Source organism: Podarcis cretensis (genome assembly GCF_951804945.1).
Source record: "Podarcis cretensis genome assembly, chromosome: 2".
Taxonomy (NCBI): Eukaryota; Metazoa; Chordata; class Lepidosauria; order Squamata; family Lacertidae; genus Podarcis; species Podarcis cretensis.
The window spans coordinates 35,633,463-35,658,191 of record NC_137171.1 but is presented as its reverse complement, the minus strand read 5'-3'; the positions used below and the strand labels follow the sequence as shown (position 1 = coordinate 35,658,191).

Below are 24,729 nucleotides of genomic sequence, written 5' to 3'. Positions count from 1 at the left end.
AGTTGTAGTCTAGCAAGATATGGAGGCCACCATGTTGGCTATTCTTGATTTAAACTAAGCAATGCTAACTTTCACTTCTACTTAAGTGAATTATCAGGAGCAAAGGGGGAAGTGGCAGTGAAAAGTACTGTTAGCTTCTAATGGCTAGTTTTTCTGCTGTTGGTGACAGTAATTGTGCAGTTACAGTGAACAATTGTGAAAATCTGATTTAAACCAAGCTGCAGCCAGTCACATTAACCACCAGTCTATTAAGCTGTAAAAATTGAGTGACTTCAACTAACAAACAAAAAGCTATTTTAATAGAAAGGCAGAAAGAGATTTCATTCCCCTTCCCCATAATCTTCAGTGACTTACTTCCATTTTCATTATTTCTCTGTAGCAGCCATCTGTTCTCAGCAATTGGCACATTCCATTAAGGCCAGAAAGCTTAATAAAAATCTGTAGCCACAGGAAAAACAAACTGCTTAGTGGAATAATATATTTTAGCAAGAGGAGGCAGAAGGTGTTTAATCTCCACATGTCACTGTTTTTTTGGTCAGAGTTTCCATCAAGGACAAATGCTGCTTATTTGAACTGTAATGGGTGCTTTTAAAAAAACCCCAAACAGATAAAAACAGAACTGGGCATTTAGTTGGTCAGACAGTGTAGAAAAGGGTTTAGCTGTGCTTACCTAAACCTAGAATAATGGGAAGCTGTGGCAGAAGAAAAATCTCACAATTCTTTAGATGAAGTCACTGAATTAGGATCAGGAAGAGGTAGTGAGGGGGTAATGTGGCAGTTTTTGTTGTTTTTTTTAAAAAAAGATAATTTTATCTCTGTGATCTTCATTCCTGTTAGGTAGCTGTAAAAGACACAAAGAGGACTGCCATCTGAAGAGGGGACACTTTAACAAAAGCTATCCAAAATAAAAGAATTCCTTCCAGTAGGTGTTACTGGAAGGAATTTTTTTATTTTGTTTCGACTACGGCAAACCAACACGGCTACCTGCCTGTAAACAAAAGCTATCCAAATTCACATCACTAAATCCATCATGGCTCTATTATAACCTAGTTTCAAAGATAATTGGACAGCAGCAAAGTTGGGAAGAAATAATAATTGCTTATGACTATACTATCCTGATCTCAGCTGATCTTGCAAGTAGTGCAGGATCAGGCCTGATTAGTACTTGGATTGGGAGTACATGTGGCAGTACCAAGTGCTGGACCACTGCCTTCTTTCACTGTTATGGGCCATCCATTGTGAAGTAACCAGTACTGCATTGGACTTTCTACCTGAGACCCTAGTTCTCCCTGACTACAAGAATCATCTCCAAACTGGCCCCAATATTCTTGATAATTCTGCTCACAAACAGAAGCACTTCAGGATTGCCAAGGGAATTATTTCATAAACTCTGCAAAGTTGTGCAAAAAAATTTTTTGGGAAATGCGGGAAACTGCAGCCAGTTCTGTAGGATTGCTTCCTTTTGCAATGCTTTGCTACGCTGATTGGTGTAGTATAGTATCCAGCATGGAGCTCAACCGTCTGCCCAACTGCAACTGCAAAACAGTGCTCAAAATATTAACCATGGCAGGAGAACCCAGATCATACCTGCCTACAGTGTGGCCCAAGTATGGAATTCATAGGAAAAGGAAGGAAGCAGCTGGGTAGGAGCCAGGCTGAAATGGGGTGCCGAGAGCAGAAGCAATTTTAAAAATAAAAAACAAAAGAAGAAGAAGAAACCTGCAATGAAATCTGAGACAAAAACAGAAGGTTACCTGAAAACAAAAGAGGAAAAAATAAAAAAATAAAAGCCTACAGCACCCGGTATTCCCAGGCGGTCTCCCATCCAAGTACTAACCAGGCCTGACCCTGCTTAGCTTCCGAGATCAGACGAGATCGGGCGTGTTCAGGGTAGTATGGCCGTAGACGTTAAAACTATCTGCTGCCGCCCCTTTAAAGCAGGAACCGGGAGAAAGCGCGCCCTCTACACGCACATGGCAAACCTTGAAACACCTCGCTTTCCACAAAATAATCATAAGCACAAGTGATGACAGCAAAGTAAATAAAATAATAAAAAAAAAACCCTGGACTGCGCCACAAGGAGCATGAATAAGGCTTTGTTTCTTTGAGAGCTAATAGGCAGGCATTCTCGTAGACAACCGCTCCTGCGTGACGTCATCCAGATTGCGCGTCGCCGCGAGGGCTTTCCAGTCGAGCGACGCCGTGGTCCGCAAAATGGCGGCGCCCATCCTGAGCGCTGCGCTGCATGCACTACGGAATGCTAGGCCTTTTAGTACTTCTGGTGAGTGACGGCTGTCTCCTTTCCACACTGGAGGAGGATGATGGAGGGAGGGGCGGAGGAGCGGGGGCAGGAAGCCGTTAGCCTGCTCTTTTTTAGGGTAGCTTGTCCTCCACTACTGATGGACTCGAGACGCTTAAGTTCTCTCTAGCCCCGATAATTTAGTAATCCGAGGGCAAATGTTTTTGGACGTCTGAGTTTTGTATCTGATGGTTGTGTTGTGCCGTGAATGGCCAATATAATATTCAACTCCCATGCAAACCTCTATGAGCTCAGAGGATGGATAGCTGTGGAATATATTCATGTTATGAGGAAGCAGCACATTTTCTGACTTGGCAAGAAATCAGTTTAGTCTTCTTTGCATCTTTGAAAATATATGAAGAAACACAAAAAGTGGTATGCCACTCTCATTTTGCACATTCAGTAGTGAAGCTTCAAACATAGTTTACTGCCCCAAAGTCTGATTCATTCGTTTCCGCCCCATCTGCTGTTGGAACAGAAAGGTGGAAATGCAATTGGACACAAGTTTTTGTAAGTGTTTTAAGTATAAAACACGTCTGCGTATTGCCATCACTTTTGTGTCTGCAGTGTTTACTAGTGTTTCTTCTCTCCCCACACCCATTACTTCTGCTTTTGTTTGAATGGGACAGGTTCAAATAAAATGTAGACCAAACCTTCTATACTTTTTTTGCTAATTTATTTTAGCTGTTCTCTGGAAAGTGGGAGTACCTCTCGGGCCAATGCCTAATGAAGATATTGATGTTAGTAAATTGGAGGTGCTAGAAAAGTACCGTGTCTTCACTCGCTACTTCAAGGAAGCAGAGAAAGCACAAAAGAAACCTCAGTGGTGGAAAACCTACAGGCGATATGTCACTCCAAAGCAAGGTACAACATTAGGGAGGACAGAAAAGTTCAGTCCAGTTTCTTCTGCTCCTCTCCTTTTTGTATGAATAGTTTATCTTCATGTGGAAAGTTCAATCCTATGTGTGCTTTTGGGGGGTAAGTGCCTGAATGCCAAGTACAGGAAGAAAAGTAAAGCAGGGCTATCACATTGTCTCTGCTGATAGACTGTCACCTCGCAGCAGCCATTCCATTTGACTGTCTGAACAGTTTCAGTCCCATGTGGTCACTGTAAGAATGGTGACTTTTAAAAACCAGTGCCTGACCCTGTTGTTTGCCTCCTTCCTCTCCCTCCTTTTAGATGAGTGTGAGAGCAGAAACTGTCTTACTACTGATCTTGTGAACTGCTTTAGGAGCTTTTTTGACTGAAGAGTGGGAGTGAAAATATTATGACCTCATCCCTGAGTAAACGAGCATAGAATTGAGAGCAAATTACATGCCTATACATTGGTACCTCGGGTTAAGAACTTAACTTATTCTGGAAGTCCGTTCTTAACCTGAAACTGTTCTTAACCTGAACCACCACTTTAGCTAATGGGGCCTCCTGCTGCCGCCGTGCCGCTGCTGCACGATTTCTGTTCTCATCCTGAAGCAACGTTCTTAACCCAAGGTACTATTTCTGGGTTAGCGGAATCTGTAACCTGAAGCGTCTGTGACCCTAGGTACTACTATATTCAATTGAGTGGGAGCACAGGAGAAAGGTAACAAAAGGCAATAAAAAGTGACTGTTCACCTTTTGTTGTTAAACTTTAAAGAGAAACAGAACTGCCCATACTGTTCACTAAGGAAAGCTACTGAACTGGAAACACACAGCCTTGTAGTGAGCCTGAGTAATGGTTTTTTTCATTCATTTTAAAGAGTTATACATGCACATATGTGGGTGTACTGGGGTCCTGCTGCAGATTGGAGGTGCTCAATAAGTGCCAAGTCTTAATGGGGACACTTTCTACTTACCTCGGGATATCAGGTAACTTTTAAGCTTTGCAAGTATTAAGCAACACCATAAGGCAAGGCATGAGCCACCCAATTTCCCAGTCATTTATAGTTTGTCCCTTAGCGAAACCAGAGGCAGAAAGTATGTCATGAGACTTACTTTATGTTTTCTCTGTTTTTCTAAAAACTGTAGATGAAGAGGCAAAGATCGACATTGGGCTACCTTATTCTCCGCCACCATGGAAAAAAACACTTAAGGAGAGAAAAGCTATAATGAAACAGAATCGAGTGGAATTGGAAAGAGCATCCCGCCTCCAGAAATGTATGTTGGTCACAGCTCCCGCCTCATTTATTCCTTTTCTCTTCACTAAAGCTTTTCCACTCAGTATTTCACAGTGCTGTGTTTCTGTTTGCAGTGTTGATTCCCCTTGATGATGTAAGAGCTGAATGGGAGAGAACCTTTGGCCCATCCCACAGGCAGCGAGTGGCAGAACACTATGGACTGTACCGGGACTTGTTTGATGATGCCTTCTTTGTTCCCCAAGTTCCTTTAAGGGTGGAATACAATCAGGATGATGAATATGTTATGCCAGTTTATCATGGGAATATGGTGACACCCACAGAGGTATTGTACCAAATGTATAAGCTTTGAGGGGAAGAATATCCTGTTCTCTTTTTTTTAACCACAACTCATCTAGTAAACATTTTGAGAAAACAGATTCTCTTGAGTACTTTGCCAACTGCTTTGTTCTCCCCCACCCACTCAATGGCATATACCAACAGCTTCATTAGTCTAATTGTTGTGATGTTTATTTATAAGTACAGTGTTCATCAGACTTAATTTCCCGCTTAATGTAGGCAACTAATCTGGGAGTCTGTTTACACCAAGTCATATTTTTAACTTCAGAATTTTCATGACTCATGGTGATAATTAGCATTCTTTGTGGTATTGGTCCTCTTCTGTCTGGCTCTATTGAATGTAATTTTACCTTATTCATTCTTGATTATTTAAAAAGCTATATATTATATGCCATTTTCCCCTCTTCCTTCTGGAAAAGAGGATGTTTTCCTATATCCCTTTTTGGTAAGACCCCTGAAGTCGCTTCAGTGTGTAGTATCTGTGTAGCAAATCCTGTATGCCAGTAGCAAATCCTGATCTTCAGGCTATTTTTAAATATTTTTTCAAAAGTCTCTTGTTCTCCGCTTTTGTCAGTTATTAGTTTGATATTAAAGCATGTCCGTTTTTATGATCTTTCTGCAAAGATAATAATTGTAACTAGTGTGAATTGTCTAGATCTGGCTGGACTGATAGAAGCTGGCAAACAAAAGATGGGGTGAAATTTAAACTAATCATATTTGGGAGCGTAGGCAAAAGTCTTGGCTACTTTGTAATCATTGCTGTATTTTTCTGTTTAGGCTTTTAACCCTCCCAGAGTCTCATTTGAAGCGGATGAAGGATCCTTATGGACTCTGCTGCTCACCAACCTAGGTGAGTAAAGGTTTCCTCGCCCTAGGAATGGCCCAGATTTTATTTTTCTGAGAGGCTACTAGTTAATGTGCAGGTTCTGCAGTAACAGCAGAAATCCTGGTTGCAAAAGATTATGAAGGAGTTGCCAGTGGTATGGTAAAAAATTAAAGGTGCTGAGTGATCTGGAGCTTTTAAAGCTTGGCCAAGCTAGGACAAAGGAAAAGAATCATTTGTGCAGCCAGAAAGAGCACAACAAAGAAGCATTACATAACTGTACATGAATAATGATAATTTAATTGAGATTATGTTTATGTTATACACACAGATGGGCACCTGCGTGATGCCGATTCAGAGTATCTCCACTGGCTGGTGTGAGTATTGGCTACTAATCCATCTTTGCACTGGCATCAGTTACCAACGTTACATTTGGAGCTGAATCCCAATATTCCACTACTGCTTTCATGCAGACTTTCCTAGTCCATGCAGCAACTGACAGTTGCATGAATGCAGAGGTCTATAGCATACCAGATTCTCTACCTTCAAAGATCCTTCTTCTCACAATGACTTTTCTACTGTGAAGTTCCTGCACACCTACATGAGCTGTGGAGGTTTCTGTGACATGTCCTAGGATGCAGAAACTCTTATTGTAGTGCCCTAATGAGACTGTGCAGCCCTTCTGCAAACTGAAAGCACACGTTGGAATACTCTTCTGACTATGGCAGTACACTGTATGAGTAGATTGATAGCAGGAGGCCAGCCAACATTCAACATTACTGTTTTTTCTCATCAAGATGCTCCAGGCTTCCATGGAGCATGGTTTGAGGACCACTGAGCTGGAGCCTTGCTTTTATATATTGAGCCACTTTCCACCCCTTTTGCTTGTACTGTGGTAGCCTTAGGGAATTTGATTTAGAACGAGGGCAAGTCTTTACCTCTTCAGATGTGTAATGGCCATTTGAACTCGATATACCATACAGACAAACTCACTCTTGACAATCGTATTTTAACTCAACAGGACAAACATTCCAGGAAACAAAATGGAGATGGGCAAGGAGATTTGCCATTACTTCCCTGCATTCCCCGCTAGAGGAACTGGATACCATCGCTTTGTCTTCCTTCTCTTCAAGCAGCTCCATCCCATTGATTTCACTGAAGATGAGCGGCCTGTGCCATGGTAACTCTTCCCATTTTGCACAACTATGGTGGAATCATTGGGTGCTTCCAACTTTCAGCTTCTTTTGCGAAAGAAGCCACAGGCTTATTTCTGAAGGTAGAATTATGAACTAAGAATTGTGAAACTTAAAAATTAGGTCAAATAACAGTACAGCCAGAAAGTAAGGCACAGCTCAAGTTGAAAAGGGTGGGGATGGGGACAATTGAGTAAAAACGATGTGTCCAGGAAAAGATTTTAAGAGTTGAAACCCACCTATTAAGTAGTACCCACTGAAACCTCACCTATTGTAAACAATTGGGCATGAAGTCAAGAGTAGCAATTGCTCTTGCATGAGTTTGTAACTTCTGTGTGATAGTCTGCCTTCCAAACCATTGCTTGCCATCCAAATAAACATCACACAAATAATTTTTCTTGCTTTTCTCCCAAGAAGCAGGCGTCTTTTAATTTTGTGACTGCAGCTAATTTCCCCTTATTTTTCTGGAAAGAAAAAGAGCATGGAAAACTAATTGCTAGAGATAATGGAAGGAACAAGAAACACAGCTAGCCTTCCCTCTAACAAGAAACAGTGTAGCCATGGGTGAATTTGATGCAACTCCCTCCTTCCAAGGAATATCTCCTACATTTATATTAGAAGTTTAAACTAGTTCTGAACTGCTTTCTCACCCAAGGAATCTAAAAAAATAGGCCTTTTTCAAGGCTGGCGGTGTGGGGAATGAAAACCCCCCTAAGCCCTTCAGACTTACCATTTCAGTGGTTTCTTTGGTGGAGCAATTGCTACCTGATGGATAGAGAATATTATTTACCCTTCTATGTGTCCGTTTTACTCTACTGAAGGAAACTGGTGGCAGCTTGAACAGGGTAGTGAAGGTAGCTAGAAATAACAGCAGAAGGGTTCCATTGCATCTCTGTCCTCTCATCTTTTCAGCCACAGTCTCCAGATGAGAACATTCAAGACGTTTGACTTCTACAAGAAGCATCAGAGTGACATGACACCTGCAGGACTGGCATTTTTCCAATGCCAGTGGGATGATTCAGTTACACGGGTCTTTCACCACCTTCTCGGTAAGTAATGGACCGTACATATAATTTAGTACTAAAAAATAAAATTAGTAATCATTCTTTTTTTAGTAATAAAAAAATTATGACTGGAGTACATGTCCAGTAATTATGTAAGACCAAAATATTTCTGAGTGCGTGCTAAATTTAAAACTTGAAAAAATTGGGGAAGAATGCAACAGAACTTGATAAAAGTATACAGAATTGGGAATCTTTTTCTCCCACCCACTGTGTCCCAAGTTCCCAGCCAGAGAAGGGAGGGACTTGTTCTGAACTGCTTGGAGAGGTGATTATTTGGATAGGGACTTCAGGATCCTTGTGGAGCAATGAGGTTTTGGAAGCTGCTTACCACAAAGCCCAGTTCATACAGCAAGTATTGAAATAGCATGTTGGGAAGTACCTAGAGTACTTCATTTAAAGCTGCCTGGGACAGGGGAGCTTGCAGACCCATAACAGTTTGAAGCCCACAAAGCATCAGTATTTGGACACCTGGACTGGTGCTATGTGGTGGGCTGGATTTCAATTTAGCAAGAAGGGCAACTGCATTCTTGTACAGGTTTCCGCAGCAGAAAAGCTAGAAATCATTAGGGCCAAAGCACGAGGAAATCATGTGCTGTTAGTGGGCCAAAAGTCACCATTTTCCATTGCAGATCATCGGTGTCTTTGAGCTGGAGGATAATAATAATAATAATAATAATAATAATAATAATAATAATTTATTCTTTATACCCCGCCCATCTGCCTGGGCCTCCCCAGCCACTCTGGGCGGCTTAAAAAAATATATTAAAATACTGTAATACATCAAACATTAAAAGCTTCTCTAAACAGGGCTGCCTTCAGATGTCTTCTAAAAGTCTGGTAGTTGTTCTCTTTGACATCTGGTGGGAGGGCATTCCACAGGGAGGGCGCCACTACCGAGAAGGCCCTCTGCCTGGTTCCCTGTAACTTGGCTTCTCGCAGTGAGGGAACCACCAGAAGGCCCTTGGTAGAATGATGTGGGTGAAGACACTCCTTCAGATAGGATGCTTCAGGTTGGTGCTTGTGGAATTTGTAGATGTTAGGATGTGCTAACTTCCAATCTGCCCCTTGCAGACATGAAGGAGCCTGTGTTTGACTTTGTGCGTCCCCCTAAATATCATCCACCGCAGAAGTTGTTTCCACACCTCCAGCCTCTGAGGTACCTGGACAGATACAGGGACAGTGATGAGCCTACCTATGGCATATATTGAAATGTCTTGATACTCCGCTTGCCAACGGGACCCTGGACTGAGTAGCCATGGTACAACAAAGAACCCTCCCAAGCAGTTCATGTCTCTGATTGGAAAATGGAAATATAAGAGGCAGCTGGATTTGATTTGAATCATCACTTTTATTCACTTGGAAGAGAGAGGTGCAACTTGCATCTGTCTTCTCTATATCTCGGAGACTCTGTCCTTGTGATGAAGAAGCAGGCAAGCTGTGTCCAGGGCTATTCAGAAGCTGAGTTTCTGCCTCACTTTCTCAGGAGCCAGATGCCTTCCATCAGATGTTCCAAGCAAAACAGTTTTCTTTCTCTCTCATCAACTGCTGGGCCATTTCAGCAAAATAGCCTCACCTGAATGGGATCAGATAATGCCTGAAATATTGCAAAGCATTGAGTTGTTACTGAAACGCTGGACCTTGTTCTGTCTTTAAAGTATGAATAAACGTTCTTTTAAATTCATGCTGAAAAATACTTGTATTTGGGGAGAAGCAGATGGGAGCCGTCAGTCTCTTGGAACTATCTAATATATCAACTGCTTCAATAACTTCAAGCAGCCTTTCCCAACCTAGTGCCCTCTGGATGTTTTGAATACAACTTCCATCCAGCACAGTCATGCTGGGACTGGAGTTGCTGGAAGTTACAGTCCAAAACATCAGGAGGCCATCAGTTGGAGGAGGTTATTTCTAAGGTCAAGCAGGCATCATACCTTTTATGTTTCTGAAGGGCATCAGTGTTGTGACACCTTAAGGAATGAAACCTTTGGTTGGTGGCATGAACCTTTCATAAGCAATGCCTGCTTTGTGCAATGTATGAAACAGGCTGTGGAGCTAGTTGATATATGTTTATATGGTTTAAATGATTTGTCGGAATTAAACCAAATGAAATGAATACCAAGATGTGTGTGTTCCTTGCTTTGCCATTAAAATTATTTCTTTTTTTTCTTCTTCATTTGGATACCTTGAGACATACTGGTAAATCGGTTTGAAGAGCCTGTTTTGCATAGGTGATTTCTTTACCTTCTGGGAAACACAGGATCATCTCATTTCCTCATTTTTCTTTCCATATACAACATGAACCCTTTTATTCCTGCATGGATGACTGCCTACCTTTGTGTATATTTGCAAGTCTGATAAGGTTTGGATTAACCAGTGTGTGCTTATGTTCCTTATTCCAAAATATTGTCCTGCAGAACAGTTCCATAGCATTTCGATAGCAAGCCCACAGTTGAAGAGTGCCCTATCTTTTAAAAAACATTTACTACACAAGTTACTCGTCTGCAGGTTATAAATAGCAACACTGAAGAAGAGAAATACGGGGCTGCATGCTTGTTTTTAAAGAAGAGAATTTGGAAATCTGGGAAAGCAGAGTTTAGAGAGATCGTAAACAGTTGAGTCCCCTATTTTATTTAGTCATATTTAACGCTCATAAACGTATACTGTATTGAGATGGGGCGGACAGGTCTATAGGCAAAATAAAATTATTTAGGGTGGGAAAAATCCCTAAGTGTCTTGTGAAGAATGGGGAATAAATTACTCTCTTCTTATGGCTTTTGGCAACAGAACAGCCTAGAAAAGAAATTCAGTGTAAGTATGTGTGGAAAAAAGCAAGCTTTGGATCATAATGGAAAACTTACTGAAAGTGTCAGCTCTCAAGAGCCTCTGCCAGGAAATTCAGTTGCAGAAATCAGGGTGGGGTTGGGATAAAACAAGTACTGTATCAAATATACAGTCCTGCGTTTTGGCATAAAGTCTGGTTGTTTTCCTTCTACCTAAAAAGTAATATCAAGAATATAAGAGCATAGCCATTGAGGCTAGTAGCCACTGATAGCCTTATCCTCCTGAGCAACCTGTAGAGTAGGGATGCGGAACTACCACTGTATCACATTCATTCTTGCTGGGACTGATGGAGTCCCAACACCTAGAGAGCCAAAGGTTCGCCAGCCCTGCTACAGAGCTGGGCATCCTGTAGAAAAGGGCAACTAAAACTAACTGCAGAGGGAAATTCACAGGTGGAAGATTTAAGACTGTGCTTTTGTAATTTAGAAAATCACTTTGGGGGGAACTTGCTAGAGGTTTCTAAAATCATGACCACTGTTGAGAAAGTAAAGAGGAATAAAGCTCATTACTAGAATACAAGAGAGTCATCCAACAGAATGTATTGGCAGTAGCGTGTTTATGCAGTGTATTATTGTAGAACTCATTGCTCCAAGGTTTTGTGATGGATACTGGTCTATATAGCTTTTATAAGTCTTCATGGACTTGTTCATGGAGGATAGATCTACCAGTAGTGCTACAACTAAAAATCAAATGTCCATATATCAGAGGCCATATATCAGAGGATAACTGTTGCCATCATACCCTGTGAGCTTTTCAGCAGCATCTATCTGTCTGGCCACTCTTGAATAGTTCTTGTCTTTCAAGACAACTATCCTGTGTTGGAAGAGTGTATGCTGGAGTATTTCATAGCAATTTTTATTAAAAAGAAATATTGTCAGTTATGAGAGGAGAAGCACAAGTTTCATAGAGACTTCAAAATAAAGAAGGACAACAATAAAACATAATCAGGAAAGGGGGAAACCAGGACATAACAACAATAACAGCAACAACAACAAAAATCATAACAAATGTGAAACCTAACAGCCATTCTGGTTTCCTGGAGTGCACCACCTAATAGAGGCTAATCAATTTCTTTGCTAAGATAACATGGAATAACAGTGCAAAAAAGTTTTTAAAACCCATCACGAAAAGCACATCAATTAAAAACATGTATCTAGAGCTTTTCCTAAAAAAATGCCTACAAGGGAAAAAAAACTTCAGAAGCAGGCAAGGATCAGTCTGGACAAAAACCTCTCTTTCTGTTGGCAGAGGGGTGAAGCTGTGGGATGCGGGGCTCAGGAATAATAATTATATAATAATAATAATAATTTATTTATACCCCGATGTGGCATTTGCCCATTCTTTGGGGTTACATTTATATTGGGGGAGAGAAAGAGTTAATAGGTTGACCACTAAGAAAGCCTGGAGGCAGAGCCTACCTGATTTTAAGGCTCAGCCCAGATGTTTTGAGAGTTAGTTGGGTTGGTTCTTTTGGGAGGGGAGATAGAGGAGTCAGAGTGAGTTAGAGGCAGGGACAAGACTGAGAGAGAATAGAGTGACAGCGTTTCGAATATATTTTAAAACTTGTTTGTGTTTGAAATAAACTTTAATCTTCATTGTTAACTCTACCTGACTAAGTACTGGGGAGCCCTGGGATTTCCCCCACAAAATTGGTGGCAGCAGAAGAATAAAGTAGTGGTGTACAGGTCAATAGTCCGTGAAAAGACCAGGGGCTCTGTACGACCGTCAAACCCGCCCATCTGGCTGGGTTTCTCCAGCCACTCGGGGCAGCTCCCGAGAGAATACTAAAAACATGATCAAACATTAAAAACTTGCCTAAATGGAGCACAGATCTTGCTGCACCTTCAACTGAGCCTGCAAAGAACCTAGAAGCTCATCATCAGATCTCCTGTCTCAGGGCTGGATTTAGGTTTGATGAGGCCCTAAGCTACTGAAGGCAATGGGGCCCTTTATATGTCCACCTGTCCTTTGTCAGCAACAAATTGTCGCTGTTTTTGTGTAGAATATATGCTATATGGTAATTTATGGACTTAATAGGTATCTAAAGCCCTTTGCACATAACAAAATATAGTGGTACCTCAGGTTAAGAACTTAATTCGTTCTGGAGGGCCTTTCTTAACCTGAAACTGTTCTTAACCTGAGGTACCACTTTAGCTAATGGGGTCTCCCGCTGCCGCCGTGCGATTTCTGTTCTCATCCTGAAGCTAAGTTCTTATCCCAAGGTACTATTTCTGGGTTAGCAGAGTCTGTAACCTAAAGCGTCTGTAACCCGAGGTACCACTGTATGTATTTTATCAAAGTACATCCACTTTTTTTTTTTTTTTTAAATTGGGGCCCCAAGAGAGTGGGGCCCTAAGCTATAGCTTGTTTAGTTTATATGTATATCCAGCATATACATATGGGACAGCATATACATATGGGACGTGGGTGGGTTAAACCACAGAGCCTAGGGCTTGCCGATCAGATCGTTGGCAGTTCGAATCCCCGTGATGGGGTGAGCTCCCGTTGCTTGGTCCCTGCTGCTGCCAACCTAGCAGTTTGAAAGCACGTCAAACTGCAAGTAGATAAATAGGTACCACTCCGGTGGGAAGGTAAACGGCGGCGGAAGCTGTATGCCGGCTCCCTCGGCCAGTAAAGCGAGATGAGCGCCGCAACCCCAGAGTCGGTCACGGCTGGACCTAATGGTCAGGGGTCCCTTTAGCTTTATATCCAGCACTGTCCTGTCAGAGGAGCAGGTGGTATTTGAAAAGGTTGCCTTTCACACGGGGACAAGGGAGCCAGAAACTCAGAACTCTTTTCTTGCATGGAAAGGAGATGCCAATCATCTTTACTCTCCCTGCCTCTTTAAGAGCCTGGAGGCTGATGATTTGGCCCAGCCCTTCCTTCTCCTGAGCCATCTCCAGCAGCCTCAGCCTTTTTTTGGCGGCCCTGAGTTTCACTTTCTTTTCCTCTGGGCTTTGTAAGTGGCGCTTCTGCCGCGCGCCATGGCTTCCCCAGACCCGCAGAGGCTGGAGGAGAAGCTGACGTGCTGCATTTGCCTGGATACGTTTAGCACCCCGGTGACGGTGCCCTGCGGGCACAGCTTCTGCGAGAAGTGCATCTGCGACCACTGGGAAGGAGAGGAGGGCAAAGGGCCCGCCGCCGCGGGCTACACTTGCCCCTCGTGCCGAAAGAGCTTCCCGGAGAGGCCGGAGCTCAGCAAGACCGTCCTGCTCGACAGTCTGGTGGAGCTGCTCCACAAGCAGGAAGATGGCGGGCCGGCTTCCCGGACGGAGCAGGCGGCCGCTGCTCGGGAAAGGAAGTGCCCCAGGCACGGCCGGCCCTTGCAGCTGTACTGCCAGACGGAGAAGCGGGGCATCTGCTGCGTGTGCACGCTCAAGGAGTGCCAGCAGCACGGCATGGCCCTCGTCGAGGACGAGCGGAAAGCCAAAGAAGTAAGCAGGGAGCGGGGCAGAAGCATTTCCGGAGCCGGCCACTTGGGGCCATGGCAACATAACATATACAGTGGTACCTCGGGTTAAGAACTTGCCGGTAATTCGTTCCAGAGGTCCGTTCTTAACCTGAAACTGATCTTAACCTGAAGCACCACTTTAGCTAATGGGGCCTCCTGCTGCCGCCATGCCGCCGGAGCACAATTTCTGTTCTCATCCTGAAGCAAAGTTCTTAACCCAAGGTACTATTTCTGGGTTAGCGGAGTCTGTAACCTGAAGCGTATGCAACCTGAGGTACCACTGTATGTACACAGAACAAACTCCTGTGATCTTGGGCATCTCTCTTTTTTTATATGCAGTGGTACCTCGGGTTACATACGCTTCAGGTTACAGACTCCACTAACCCAGAAATAGTGCTTCAGGTTAAGAACTTTGCTTCAGGATGAGAACAGAAATCGTGCTCCAGTGGCGCGGCAGCAGCAGGAGGCCACATTAGCGAAAGTGGTGCTTCAGGTTAAGAACAGTTTCAGGTTAAGAACAGACCTCCAGAACGAAGGTACCACTGTACTATATATATACATTTTATTAGTTTTTTTAACATATCATTTTCAACAGTAATTAAACATACTTTTACATCTTATTCAAATTTTTGACTTTCGTCAATCCCGTCTGAAAATTTTCCAATCTAATCTCTCAGTATGCATTTCTTATCTTCCCTATTACATTTCAAACTCATAACCAATATCTCTATCTTTTCCTACTTTGTAACACTTTGTATATTTCTCCTTACAAAACTTCTTGTAGTCCTACTAGTGTAATTTGTTGACTACAGTTGCTCTTCAAATGATTCATATACTTCTTCCAATCTTCTGTAAATCTCTGGTCCCACAGGTTTCGGATCCTTCCTGTCATTTTGTCCAATTCTGCATAGTCCATTAATTTCGTCTGCCGATCTTGGGCATCTCTCACCCTGCACGGGACCAGGCTGTTGATGGACGGGTGTCATGCTGGCCAAAGGAGCCTTCGGGCATCCCATTTTAAAATTAAGCATTCCCTCTGGTGCATTAGTTACTTGGGATTGTGGGACATGTCCCTGCACATTGTAGTTGTCGTGGTGCGCACCTTACTCTTAAAGGATTTATGTTGTTGGGGGCAGAACACTCACCTGTCATCATCCTCTGTCTCAGATTTGGAATGAAATGTCTCAACAACAGTTGTTTTTAAATAATGATGATGATGATTAATTAATAATAATTTATTATTTATACCCCGCCCATATGTCTGAGTCTACGCAGCCACTCTGGGCGGCTCCCAACAGAATATTAAAAACATGATAAAGCATCAAACATTAAAAACTTCCCTAAACAGGGCTGCCTTCAGAAATTACTTTCTTTTGAAAAACCAGTCAAAATCCTTCTACAATTTCTACTTTTAGTTAAGTATTTTTATTTATTTACTCGATTTAACTGCCTCCCACCCCCGGCTATGCCCACTGGTGACGCAGAGACAGCCTAGGTTGTGTATATTGCTCTAATCTCAGCTTTGCTGCAGTGGATAAATTTTCACTTGCTGAATGTCTGCCTGATTGACTCACGACTCTTCTCAGATACCAAATGCTTTATAATAATGGGTTTGATGCAGTAAGGCCTTTATCTCCACTGTAGCCTAAGATTTAATTCATTCCATATGAAGGATGGCCGGACATTAACTCTTGGTGCTGCCACCAAGCTACATTTCCTCAACTTCTGTAGGAGAAGCCATGAAAGTTATAAAGCAGGCATCACTTGCCGTACAGTGGTTCCTTGTGCTAAGAACTTAATTCGTTCTGGAGGTCTGTTCTTAACCTGAAACTGTTCTTAACCTGAGACATCACTTTAGCTAATGGGGCCTCCTGCTGCCGCCGCGCCGCTACCACACGATTTCTGTTCTCATCCTGAAGCAAAGTTCTTAACCCAAGGTACTATTTCTGGGTTAGCGGAGTCTGTAACCTGAAGTGTCTGTAACCTAAAGTGTCTGTAACCCAAGGTACCACTGTATAGATATGAAACATTTTAAGGCTAGCTAGGGCATAACGACTTTGCTGTAACAATACCAAGCAAGAATCCTTTGCTTGAATATACACTGGAAGACATTGCTAGACCCAAATCATAGTCTATGGGCTTTCGTGTGGTGAGGCAGTTCAGCACTGCTCAATACAAACGTAACGGTTTGGATTAGTCTGGACATCATGGCCCCTTCTTACATCCTCAGTGAGTTACCACTTCCTGTAACTTGGCTACCTTGATGCCTACACTGATTACCTTCAATCTAATAGGGTGTTATATTAACAGAACTCTGGAGTCTTTCCAAAGGGATGAATGAATCTTGGAAGATTCATCTGGGGAAATCTGCCGCCCTTCTTGGGAAGGTGAGATGCAGGGGCCGGGTGTGGCTAGGTGAGATTGAAGTGCTTGCCTGTTAAATTATTTTGAACTCTTTGGCAGGAGTCCGTAAGAGCAACCCTGGAGAAAACTCGAAAGGAGGCAGAGCCTATCAGAGAAGCAATTCAGAAACTGGAGCAGCGGATAGACAACATCAAGGTAAGGAATCCACAGAGAGCATCATAATGACAAAAGTGCCTCCCATGGGAAGTGCTTGCTCTCCATTGACCCCATTTGGTACCCATCATGGCTAAAACTCCAGTTACTGAATGAGCAAGTGGGCCTTCTGCATTTGTGTCCCTTTCCTAACAGCTCAGACCTGTAGTGAATTCTTTGCCAACCTGGTGCCCTCCAGATGTTCTGGATTACAACTCCCATCAGCCCCTGCTAGCCAGTCAAGGATCACAGTCTCTCTTTTTGCCTGCCTCCCAACATTTTATTTTCTTATTTCCATTAAGAGGGGCACCTAGTACCCAACAGAATGCAGAGCAGCAAGGGAAATAGAGGCAGCTACAGTGGAAACAACTGTATTTTGTTGCCCTTCCTTTTTCATCCAGGGTTCCTCAGAGAAGTTAAAATCTGGAGTTGTGCAGAAGTTCGCTTCTCTTGTGGAAGCCTTGAAGGAATGCCAGAGGAAGACAGTGGAGAAGATTGAAAGAGAGCAAGATGCTGCACTTGGCAAAATGCAAGAGAACTTGGACCAGCTGAAGCGCCAACTGGATGGGCTTACCCAGCGCAACGAGAAGGCAGAAGAGCTGCTCGCTTGTACTGATGATATGACGTTTCTGGAGGTATGTGATGTGTATACTGATGGCATTTGGGCCAGATCTTTATATCCCTACTCCCAGGGGACAGCTTTAATAGGTGGGTGGTCCTGTCAACTTGTTAAAGTTGGTTCATGGATGAGAGATAGTGACCATGAAGGACTGAACTCCAAGTAGTTCAATCCTGCTTTCTGAAGGGATCGGCTGTGCCAGTGAGTTCTTACATAGCCAAACCAAGCAGGATTGAACTCCCCGCCCTTCAGTCTCTACGTGCCCCACACCTATGGTTCGGGAAAATGTCGTGGAAGGCAAAATGGGGAGAACCGGTGGGCCAAATTTGGCCAGCAAGCCAGAGGCTCCCCACCCTTAAAATAAACCATAGCTTAGTATTACAGAGTGGGAGTTGCTGCCTGTTCTGCTCCCTATTCTTGGCAGCTGACAAGCTCTTAACTGGGAGGTATCTTGAATATCATAACTAAGCCTCTGAACCTTGGCAACCATAGGCATGCAGGAGTTCTGTGTTTATTTAATTCTTAACAGTGATACGCTTTGAATGCTGTGCAAAGATAATCCCAGACCCTGGTCCTGTCATACAACAGTGTGGCTACAAATGCTTATCCTTAAAAGTTTTCTGTGAAGTGGGGATTTTTTTCCCCAGCATTGCACTGCATCGTAAGCTAAGAAAGCAGTGGTATGTTTCATGCCATGTGTACAGCATGCAACTGAGAAAAGAGTGTAGGCTCTTTGACCTTTCTGTGGGACTCTTCATAATTATAAGCGCTTCTCTAGCCTTCTCAGCTAGGAGACAGAGAGAGGAGAAAAAGGATTAGCTAGGCCTAATGGTCAGCAAGTTGAGACAATTGAAAAACAATTTGGCTGCCAACTCCAGAGCAGAGTTTTGAATGTGAATCATCCACCATGCCAGAGGGGGGACGTCTGAAGTTGAACTGTCTGGGGGGGTGGGAATTCCATTGATGGAGCCCTTGGTCTACAGAGAGACAGGCAAGTCATGCAGTGAGAGGGGGTTATTGTAGCAAAATGGCTTTGCCCAAATGGTTACTCACAGCAACATTTTGTAGCCGATAAACACTCGCGCATGCAGCAGCAGCAGCAACAGCAGAGAATTGTGTGGTTTTCTCATCAGAGAGCTGCTGTGCCATTGTCCTCCTTTCTGTTTTGAATTTTTTTTACAAACTGAACAGTCTCAGATTGGCAAGAATGCCCTGGCACACCACTGCCTTCCAATATATAATGAACACACTTGCTTTTATTCGCTTTTATTTTAAACTCTTTTTTCAACATAGTGCTCAAGGTGGCTTCACAAAAGGGACCCAGCAACGTATTCTTGGTGCATTTGGATTTCTGAGCAAGTGCTATGGGGACCACTAAGGCAGGCAGAGGAGGAGGAGAAGAAGTGGGGAGGGGAGCATGTGTCCTGCTTTATAGCTACCTCTGTTTGAAGGGCTGGCTGGTCCAAGTCCAGTTAAGAGATAATGAACCACAATGAAGGGAGAGGCAGGGACTTGGAAGTTGCATCTGGACAGCAAACTGAGCAGGGACACAGGTCACACTATTAAGGTCTTCCCAATTTATTTTTATTTCAATGAATTGCAATTTTGTCCAAATGTGCATATATTAACATATTTTATGCAAATTTGTGTTTGTTTGTTCCCTTCTTTGGCGATGCATTTCCTCCTGCTTGGCAATATGTAAGTGGCCATTGTAGAGTACCAAACTAAAGAATTCCAGGATCAACCCAGTTCACTTAAATAAGCTGAAGTTAAGCTCCATTCATGTACGTCAACAGTCAAACTTTGTGATTCCTACATTTCCTGTTCCTTGTAGGAACTGCATCATCTTCCTCCTCTTGGCAACTTAGAAGTTATTCCACCTGTTGAGTTTGATTTGGCCAGCAATGTGGATGCTGTTACTGAACTCTTCAATGAGGTTTCCAGGCTTTTGCAAGAGGCTCAGTCAAATTCCTTGAGTCCACCAATGACTGAAACAAAAGGTAACCATTCAGCTGTTTTATGGAGTGGTGAAAAATTCAAGATCACCTGTGGAAAGTCAGTTGGTCAGTTTTCTTTCTAATAAAGGCAGCTGGAGGTTTAAGTGCTACAGTAAAGTGGGGAAAAGTATTTATTTTGATAGATTTCCATATTGAAGAGGAATAGTAGGGCAATGACAGTGCTTAGTTTTCTGAAAGAAAGATTAGATTTGTACTGCGAGAATTACTCCAATTTTCTCTGTAGTGGTCCACAAAACTTTGACCTCCTCAGAGAGACTTTTAAATCTTATAAAGTCCTTTGTTCCCAAATGTTTTCCTAGGAAAGTAGGATCCAGTTCAGATGTAATCATGACAAACCACAGTTTGTCATTACAAGGACAAGCTACAGCAAGCCTGAGGCTCATTTCGCTTCCTCCTCCACTTCCCAGCCTTCTCTGACCATAAGAGGAGGAGGTTAGAAGTTTCTGCTTCTAGTTGTAAAAAGTGCAGGAAATTGTGGTTTTGTTCTCAAATCAGGATTCAAAGCCTTTCTTTGATTCTGTCTTCAGATCCTGGTTTGAGAACAAGCTGCAGTTGCACAAACCACAGTTTCCCACATTTGGATGAAAAGGCAAACTGAAGCTTGTTGCAAACTGAAATTCTGAACTGGGCCAGAACATGTGGCCTTTATCTGGATTTCACCTACTCATTTCAGCTCCTGACTTTGAGGCAACCCTTTATTTTGGGCCTGGGCAAGGTGAGCAGCACAATACCAAGGAGGGCGGGGAGCGGAAGGGGGTGGCAGTGAGAGCACCCCATTCATCATTGGTTTGGGCCCACCATTGGCTCCAGCCCTGCCCACCAGTGGCATGCAGCCCCCCAACAGATTGCCTCCAAAGGAATCTTGCCTTCAAAGGAGAAAACCCTTCCTTTTGCACCTACATGACACCAAACAACTCATACACAACAGTCCACAAGTGTGGTCTTTTGTGATGCATTAGGATGAGAATTGTAAAGCTTGCTGCACACAGAAAAGTGATTTTAGAAACTTTAATAATTTGATCATACATGAGAGAGTATTTCTGCTTTGTCTTCTTTCAGACCATGAGAGATGATTCCTTGGGAGCACCTAAGTGTCTGGTTATTATGAAGAAAAATATAACACTGTGGGATGCCTTTAAGTACACTGCTGCTGCTGCTTCTTTTTAAAGAGAGATATTTTAAAATATATCCAAAGGCCAGCTTTGAACCTTGCTGCCTGTGTATCTTGTCCTCACCCCTCCCGAAAAGGCTCCCCCAACCCACTGCCGAGTCTTGACTTGTCTACCATTTTGAAATCGTTGTTTTTAAGGCAAATGAGTTTCCTTCCTGCTTTAAAGTTTTCCTTGCTTATCTCTCACTCTGCAGTCTCACCAGAGCCAAAGGTAATTGTGAGAAGGGCCGGACCGTGCCTTCCAGACAATGAGTTAAGAATATCTTTTTTAAAAGGTAAGCGACTTTCTGGGCTGCACGCAGTTACTTAAAAAAAGCTAGTAGGGTCACAAGTGCATAAATATATTCAGAGCTGCTTCCTTTGGGTCCTCTGTCAGGATCATAAATTTATTTCTTTGTGTGTGCGTTCTGTTGGTTATAATAATATTCCTGGTGGTGGTTGACCTGAGGCGCGTGGGGAATTTTCGCATAAACAAGTCTATGCATATGAACAGCATAGCATGGAAGTTGCAAAGTCATACAAGAATGTAGCTCCTCTTCCCTTCCACTTATGGGGTGGAATTCAAACTAGCGCTGAGGAGATCACTTGTCAGTGCAAGCATTTTTGCTTGCCTGTTGGAATGATCTCTCCTCTCCTGTGCACTGTTGTGGGGGTTCTCCCACCCTTACCCCGAGCTGATTGAGGAGGGCAGACTGCGCTAGTGGGGCTCTTTGTGCTGGCTCCCATTACAGCACCTATACTGTTTAAGGCAGTCCATGATTTTTGTTTTTCATGCAAAGGAGTCAACATTGCAAAAGTTTGCTACTCCCATATTACACTGCTCATGCAAGTAAGCAACTGCCCACATCAGTAGTCCTTTAAAAAAAGAAGCATAAGTTGGCCCCGGTGTGCCTTCAGATCCAGGAGTTCAAAAAGCTTTGCAAAACTGTGGAGCCATATTGGAAGCAGCCAATGGAGACCTATAAGTTCTGCATTTTATTCTCACTGTCTCCCACATACCTATGGAGGAGGCGGTGACCAAGTTTCCCAACACTGCTTTTGGAGGCAGCTGGGTGAGTTCCCTGTTAAGATCTCTAGGATCCTCCTTGTTCAAGAGAAGCTTCTTGCGCTTAGATTAGCAGGAAACCAGAAAGCTATGGAGCAGATGTTCACTTAAATCACAAAGAACACAATTTATCTGTTAAACTAATACAGTGGTACCTAAGGAAGCGAATGGGATCCGTTCTGGAGCCCCATTCACATCCTGAAGCGAACGCAACCTGCGACTACGCATCTGTGTGTGCACGGGTCACGATTCGCCGCTTCCGCGCATGCTCATGACATCATTTTGAGCATCTGCACATGCGTGAGCGGCGAAACCTGGAAGTAACACGCTCTGTTACTTCTGGGTCGCCGCGTAGCACAACCCAAAAAGGCTTAACCTGAAGCGACTTTAACCCGAGGTATGACTGTAAATGGAACAGCTCCTGTTTTCTGACACGGGTGGAACATGGATTAAAGAGAAAGTACTTAGGACTAGTAACTACCGCAAACAGTTAGTAACTCCTTTCAGAAATCTGTGGACCAGAGCCAATGGACAAGGTACAATCTTTTGTATATACTTGCACATAATGCCTGTGTACTTTCCCTGCCCAGGCTTCTGGTTTGCATCCCTGAGGGAAATAATTATTCCATTAACCTTATTTAGGCAGAAGGCTGATCAAAGGGAATGTTGCATTGCTGACAACAACTGACACCCCTCATAGGCACCCTGGCAATGAGCAGGGATTTCTCATAGGCCATTGTGAGCAAAAAATGATGTTTAAATAAAGCAGAGCCTGCCGATCCTAGAGATCTTGCTCCAAAGGAAATGGAAGGCACCCACTTCCCTTGGCTTTTATTTGACGCCTCTAAAGCCAACTTTCACTCTTCCTCAAATGCGCACTGATACTTTCTCCTTGCTGCTTTGGTTAAATGCCCTGCAATACTAAAAAGTTGGTATTTTGTTCTTAGAACAGAGTTGACAATAGGTTAGCTCTGTTAGGAGAGAACAACAGAAGAAATTGCCAAAATGCCACTTCAGTAAAGCCATGGCATGTTGATATTAGGGATTGGAGACCTTTTTCCTCTAACTGAAGAGGAATTAGCCAGTTAAAAACAAGTTAAAGACACTTGGGTGTTTTTTCTCCCACCTGACTTTGATACCTTTGTCTCTCCTGCAGATCAGCAGAATTTGACCTTTGATCCAACCACAGCTAACCAATACATGCAGTTGTCGGATGAGAACCGGAAGTGCCATCACTCTCAACGTATTCCAGGGTCGAGGCCAAAAGACCCACAGAGGTTTGAGCCATGGCAAGTCATGTGTGCCCAGAACTTCAGCCAGGGCAGCTGCTACTGGGAAGTCAAGTTATCTGGCCACTCTGTCATCATTGGTGTGGCTTATGGAAGGTTCCCAAGGAAGAAGCGGGCTGGCCGCACATTCACCATTGGGCTGGATAAACTCTCCTGGGGTCTGCACGTCCAGGAAGACTGCTATATGGCTTGGCACAACGCCGAGTGCATTAAGATAAAAAAGCACGTGTGCAAATTCATTGGGGTGTGGTTGGATTGCAACCACGGAGTGCTATCCTTTTATGGCGTGGATGACAACATGACACTCCTCCACACTTTCAACACGATCTTCACAGAGCCCCTTTTCCCAATCTTCTGGCTTTGCGAAGGCATAGCTGTGACCCTCTGCCAAAAGCCACAGGGCAAAGTTCAAACTGATGGGGTGCCTCCTGTCTTGCAAGCAGCAGCTACTGCTGCTGCTGCTGCCACCACAGTGGACGAACTGCCATCTGAGGAGATCACTCCGAAACAAGGAGAGCAACTCTCCTGAGGTCTCAAGGTACTTTGTACTCATCTTCCCCAGAGAGATGCAAGTCCCCATTTCTCATCTCAAGGTGGGACAAGTGTGCAAGAGGGATTAAAATTTGGGGAAGATGATTAGGGCACTGAACTCCGGCTGTCCTGGCCACTCAATGCTTAGTGTGCTGTGCATCCTGGTAATCTCATCTCATTAAAAGCTAAGCAGGAAATGAAGAGGAGCAGGAAAACAGAGTAAACAAAGTTTGTAATATTTCAGCCTACTTACGCAATTATTAGGGGGCGGGGGGATGACTGGAGGTGGACAGAACTAATTTTTTTTTATAAAAAAAAATTAAATTTAAATGGCACAGTAGGGACTGATAACTTCTCCTTGGGACATATTAATTTTCAGAGTTGGCTTGCCTTGAAACATTACATTCTCCACTGTGTATGTACTGCATATGTATAGCTTTCCATACAAGGAAACTGAACTCTTTGGTTCAGAGAGGTTGCACTATTTTATGTTGTGAGTTTAAATTATGATGGAAGGAGTTCTATTTTACTTCTCTGTGCAGGCTCAACATGTCGTAACTGCTCACGTGTTTGTTGCCACGTTCTCATCAGCAGATTATGGTGGGAATGAAAACTTGCCAAGTTGGTTCCTGTTTTATTGTTCACCTTTTAAAAAAAGTTTTATTGAGAAATAAAGCTTTCTAAGCAAAAAGGAAAAATAAGCTTACTAAATAAATTTCTTCTTTTATTAGAATTCCCTGTTCTAGCTGTGAGCTAGAAAATTGTCATAACCCCAGGGAAGAGTATCCAAGAAACAAAACTGATCTGGTTCTTAGTAGGGTGACCTTAAGCTCACAATTGCCAGGGACTGGGTATCCTACACTACTGAACCTCTTGGTCTTGCTGATCAAAAGGTTGGTGGTTCGAATCCCTGCGATGGGGTGAGCTCCCATTCCTCTGTCCCAGCTCCTGCCAACATAGCAGTTCAAAAGCATGCCAGTGCAAGTAGATAAATAGGTACCACTGCAGCGGGAAGGTAAACAGCGTTTCTGTGCGCTCTGGTTCCATCACGGTATCCCACTGCACCAGAAGCTGTTTAGTCATGCTGGCCACAGGACCCGGAAAACTGTCTGTGAACAAACGCCGGCTCCCTTGCCCTGAATCGAGATGAGTGCTGCAACGCCATAATCGCCTTTGACTGGACTTAACCATCCAGGGATCCTTTACCTTACACTTTCAGTGACCCCTATTTTTTATTTTGTTTTGTGTACCGATTAATTCCCTCAAGTCCAAGAGCTTTTCTCATCGTTCCACAGCTTGGAAAAAAGTACCATCTTACTCGCTGAATTGAAGGTTGGTTAAACAAAATCTCTTCGGATTTCCTGTGCATCTGATAAAATCT

The 24,729-nt window shown here is 43.4% G+C and overlaps 2 protein-coding genes and 1 long non-coding RNA gene across 3 annotated transcripts; 2 read left to right on the top strand and 1 right to left on the bottom strand.

Moving 5' to 3' along the window:
* Positions 1-2,158: 2,158 nt before the first annotated feature.
* On the top strand, positions 2,159-9,940 carry MRPL38 (mitochondrial ribosomal protein L38). Its single transcript, XM_079966163.1, has 9 exons — positions 2,159-2,281; positions 2,984-3,163; positions 4,305-4,433; positions 4,528-4,736; positions 5,528-5,600; positions 5,905-5,950; positions 6,595-6,753; positions 7,679-7,815; positions 8,902-9,940. The coding sequence occupies exons 1-9, from the start codon at positions 2,215-2,217 to the stop codon at positions 9,036-9,038; spliced, it is 1,137 nt and encodes a 378-aa protein (XP_079822289.1). The 5' UTR covers positions 2,159-2,214; the 3' UTR covers positions 9,039-9,940.
* Positions 9,941-13,370: 3,430 nt separating this feature from the next.
* On the top strand, positions 13,371-24,049 carry TRIM65 (tripartite motif containing 65). The gene is made up of 6 exons (XM_079966096.1): positions 13,371-14,102; positions 16,583-16,678; positions 17,077-17,310; positions 19,129-19,294; positions 20,678-20,758; positions 22,685-24,049. The coding sequence occupies exons 1-6, from the start codon at positions 13,653-13,655 to the stop codon at positions 23,344-23,346; spliced, it is 1,689 nt and encodes a 562-aa protein (XP_079822222.1). The 5' UTR covers positions 13,371-13,652; the 3' UTR covers positions 23,347-24,049.
* Positions 18,857-22,677, bottom strand: LOC307210454. Its single transcript, XR_013836021.1, has 2 exons — positions 21,483-22,677; positions 18,857-19,282 (listed from the first exon to the last, which is right to left on the bottom strand). It is a non-coding gene; the product is annotated as an uncharacterized lncRNA (long non-coding RNA).
* Positions 24,050-24,729: the final 680 nt, after the last annotated feature.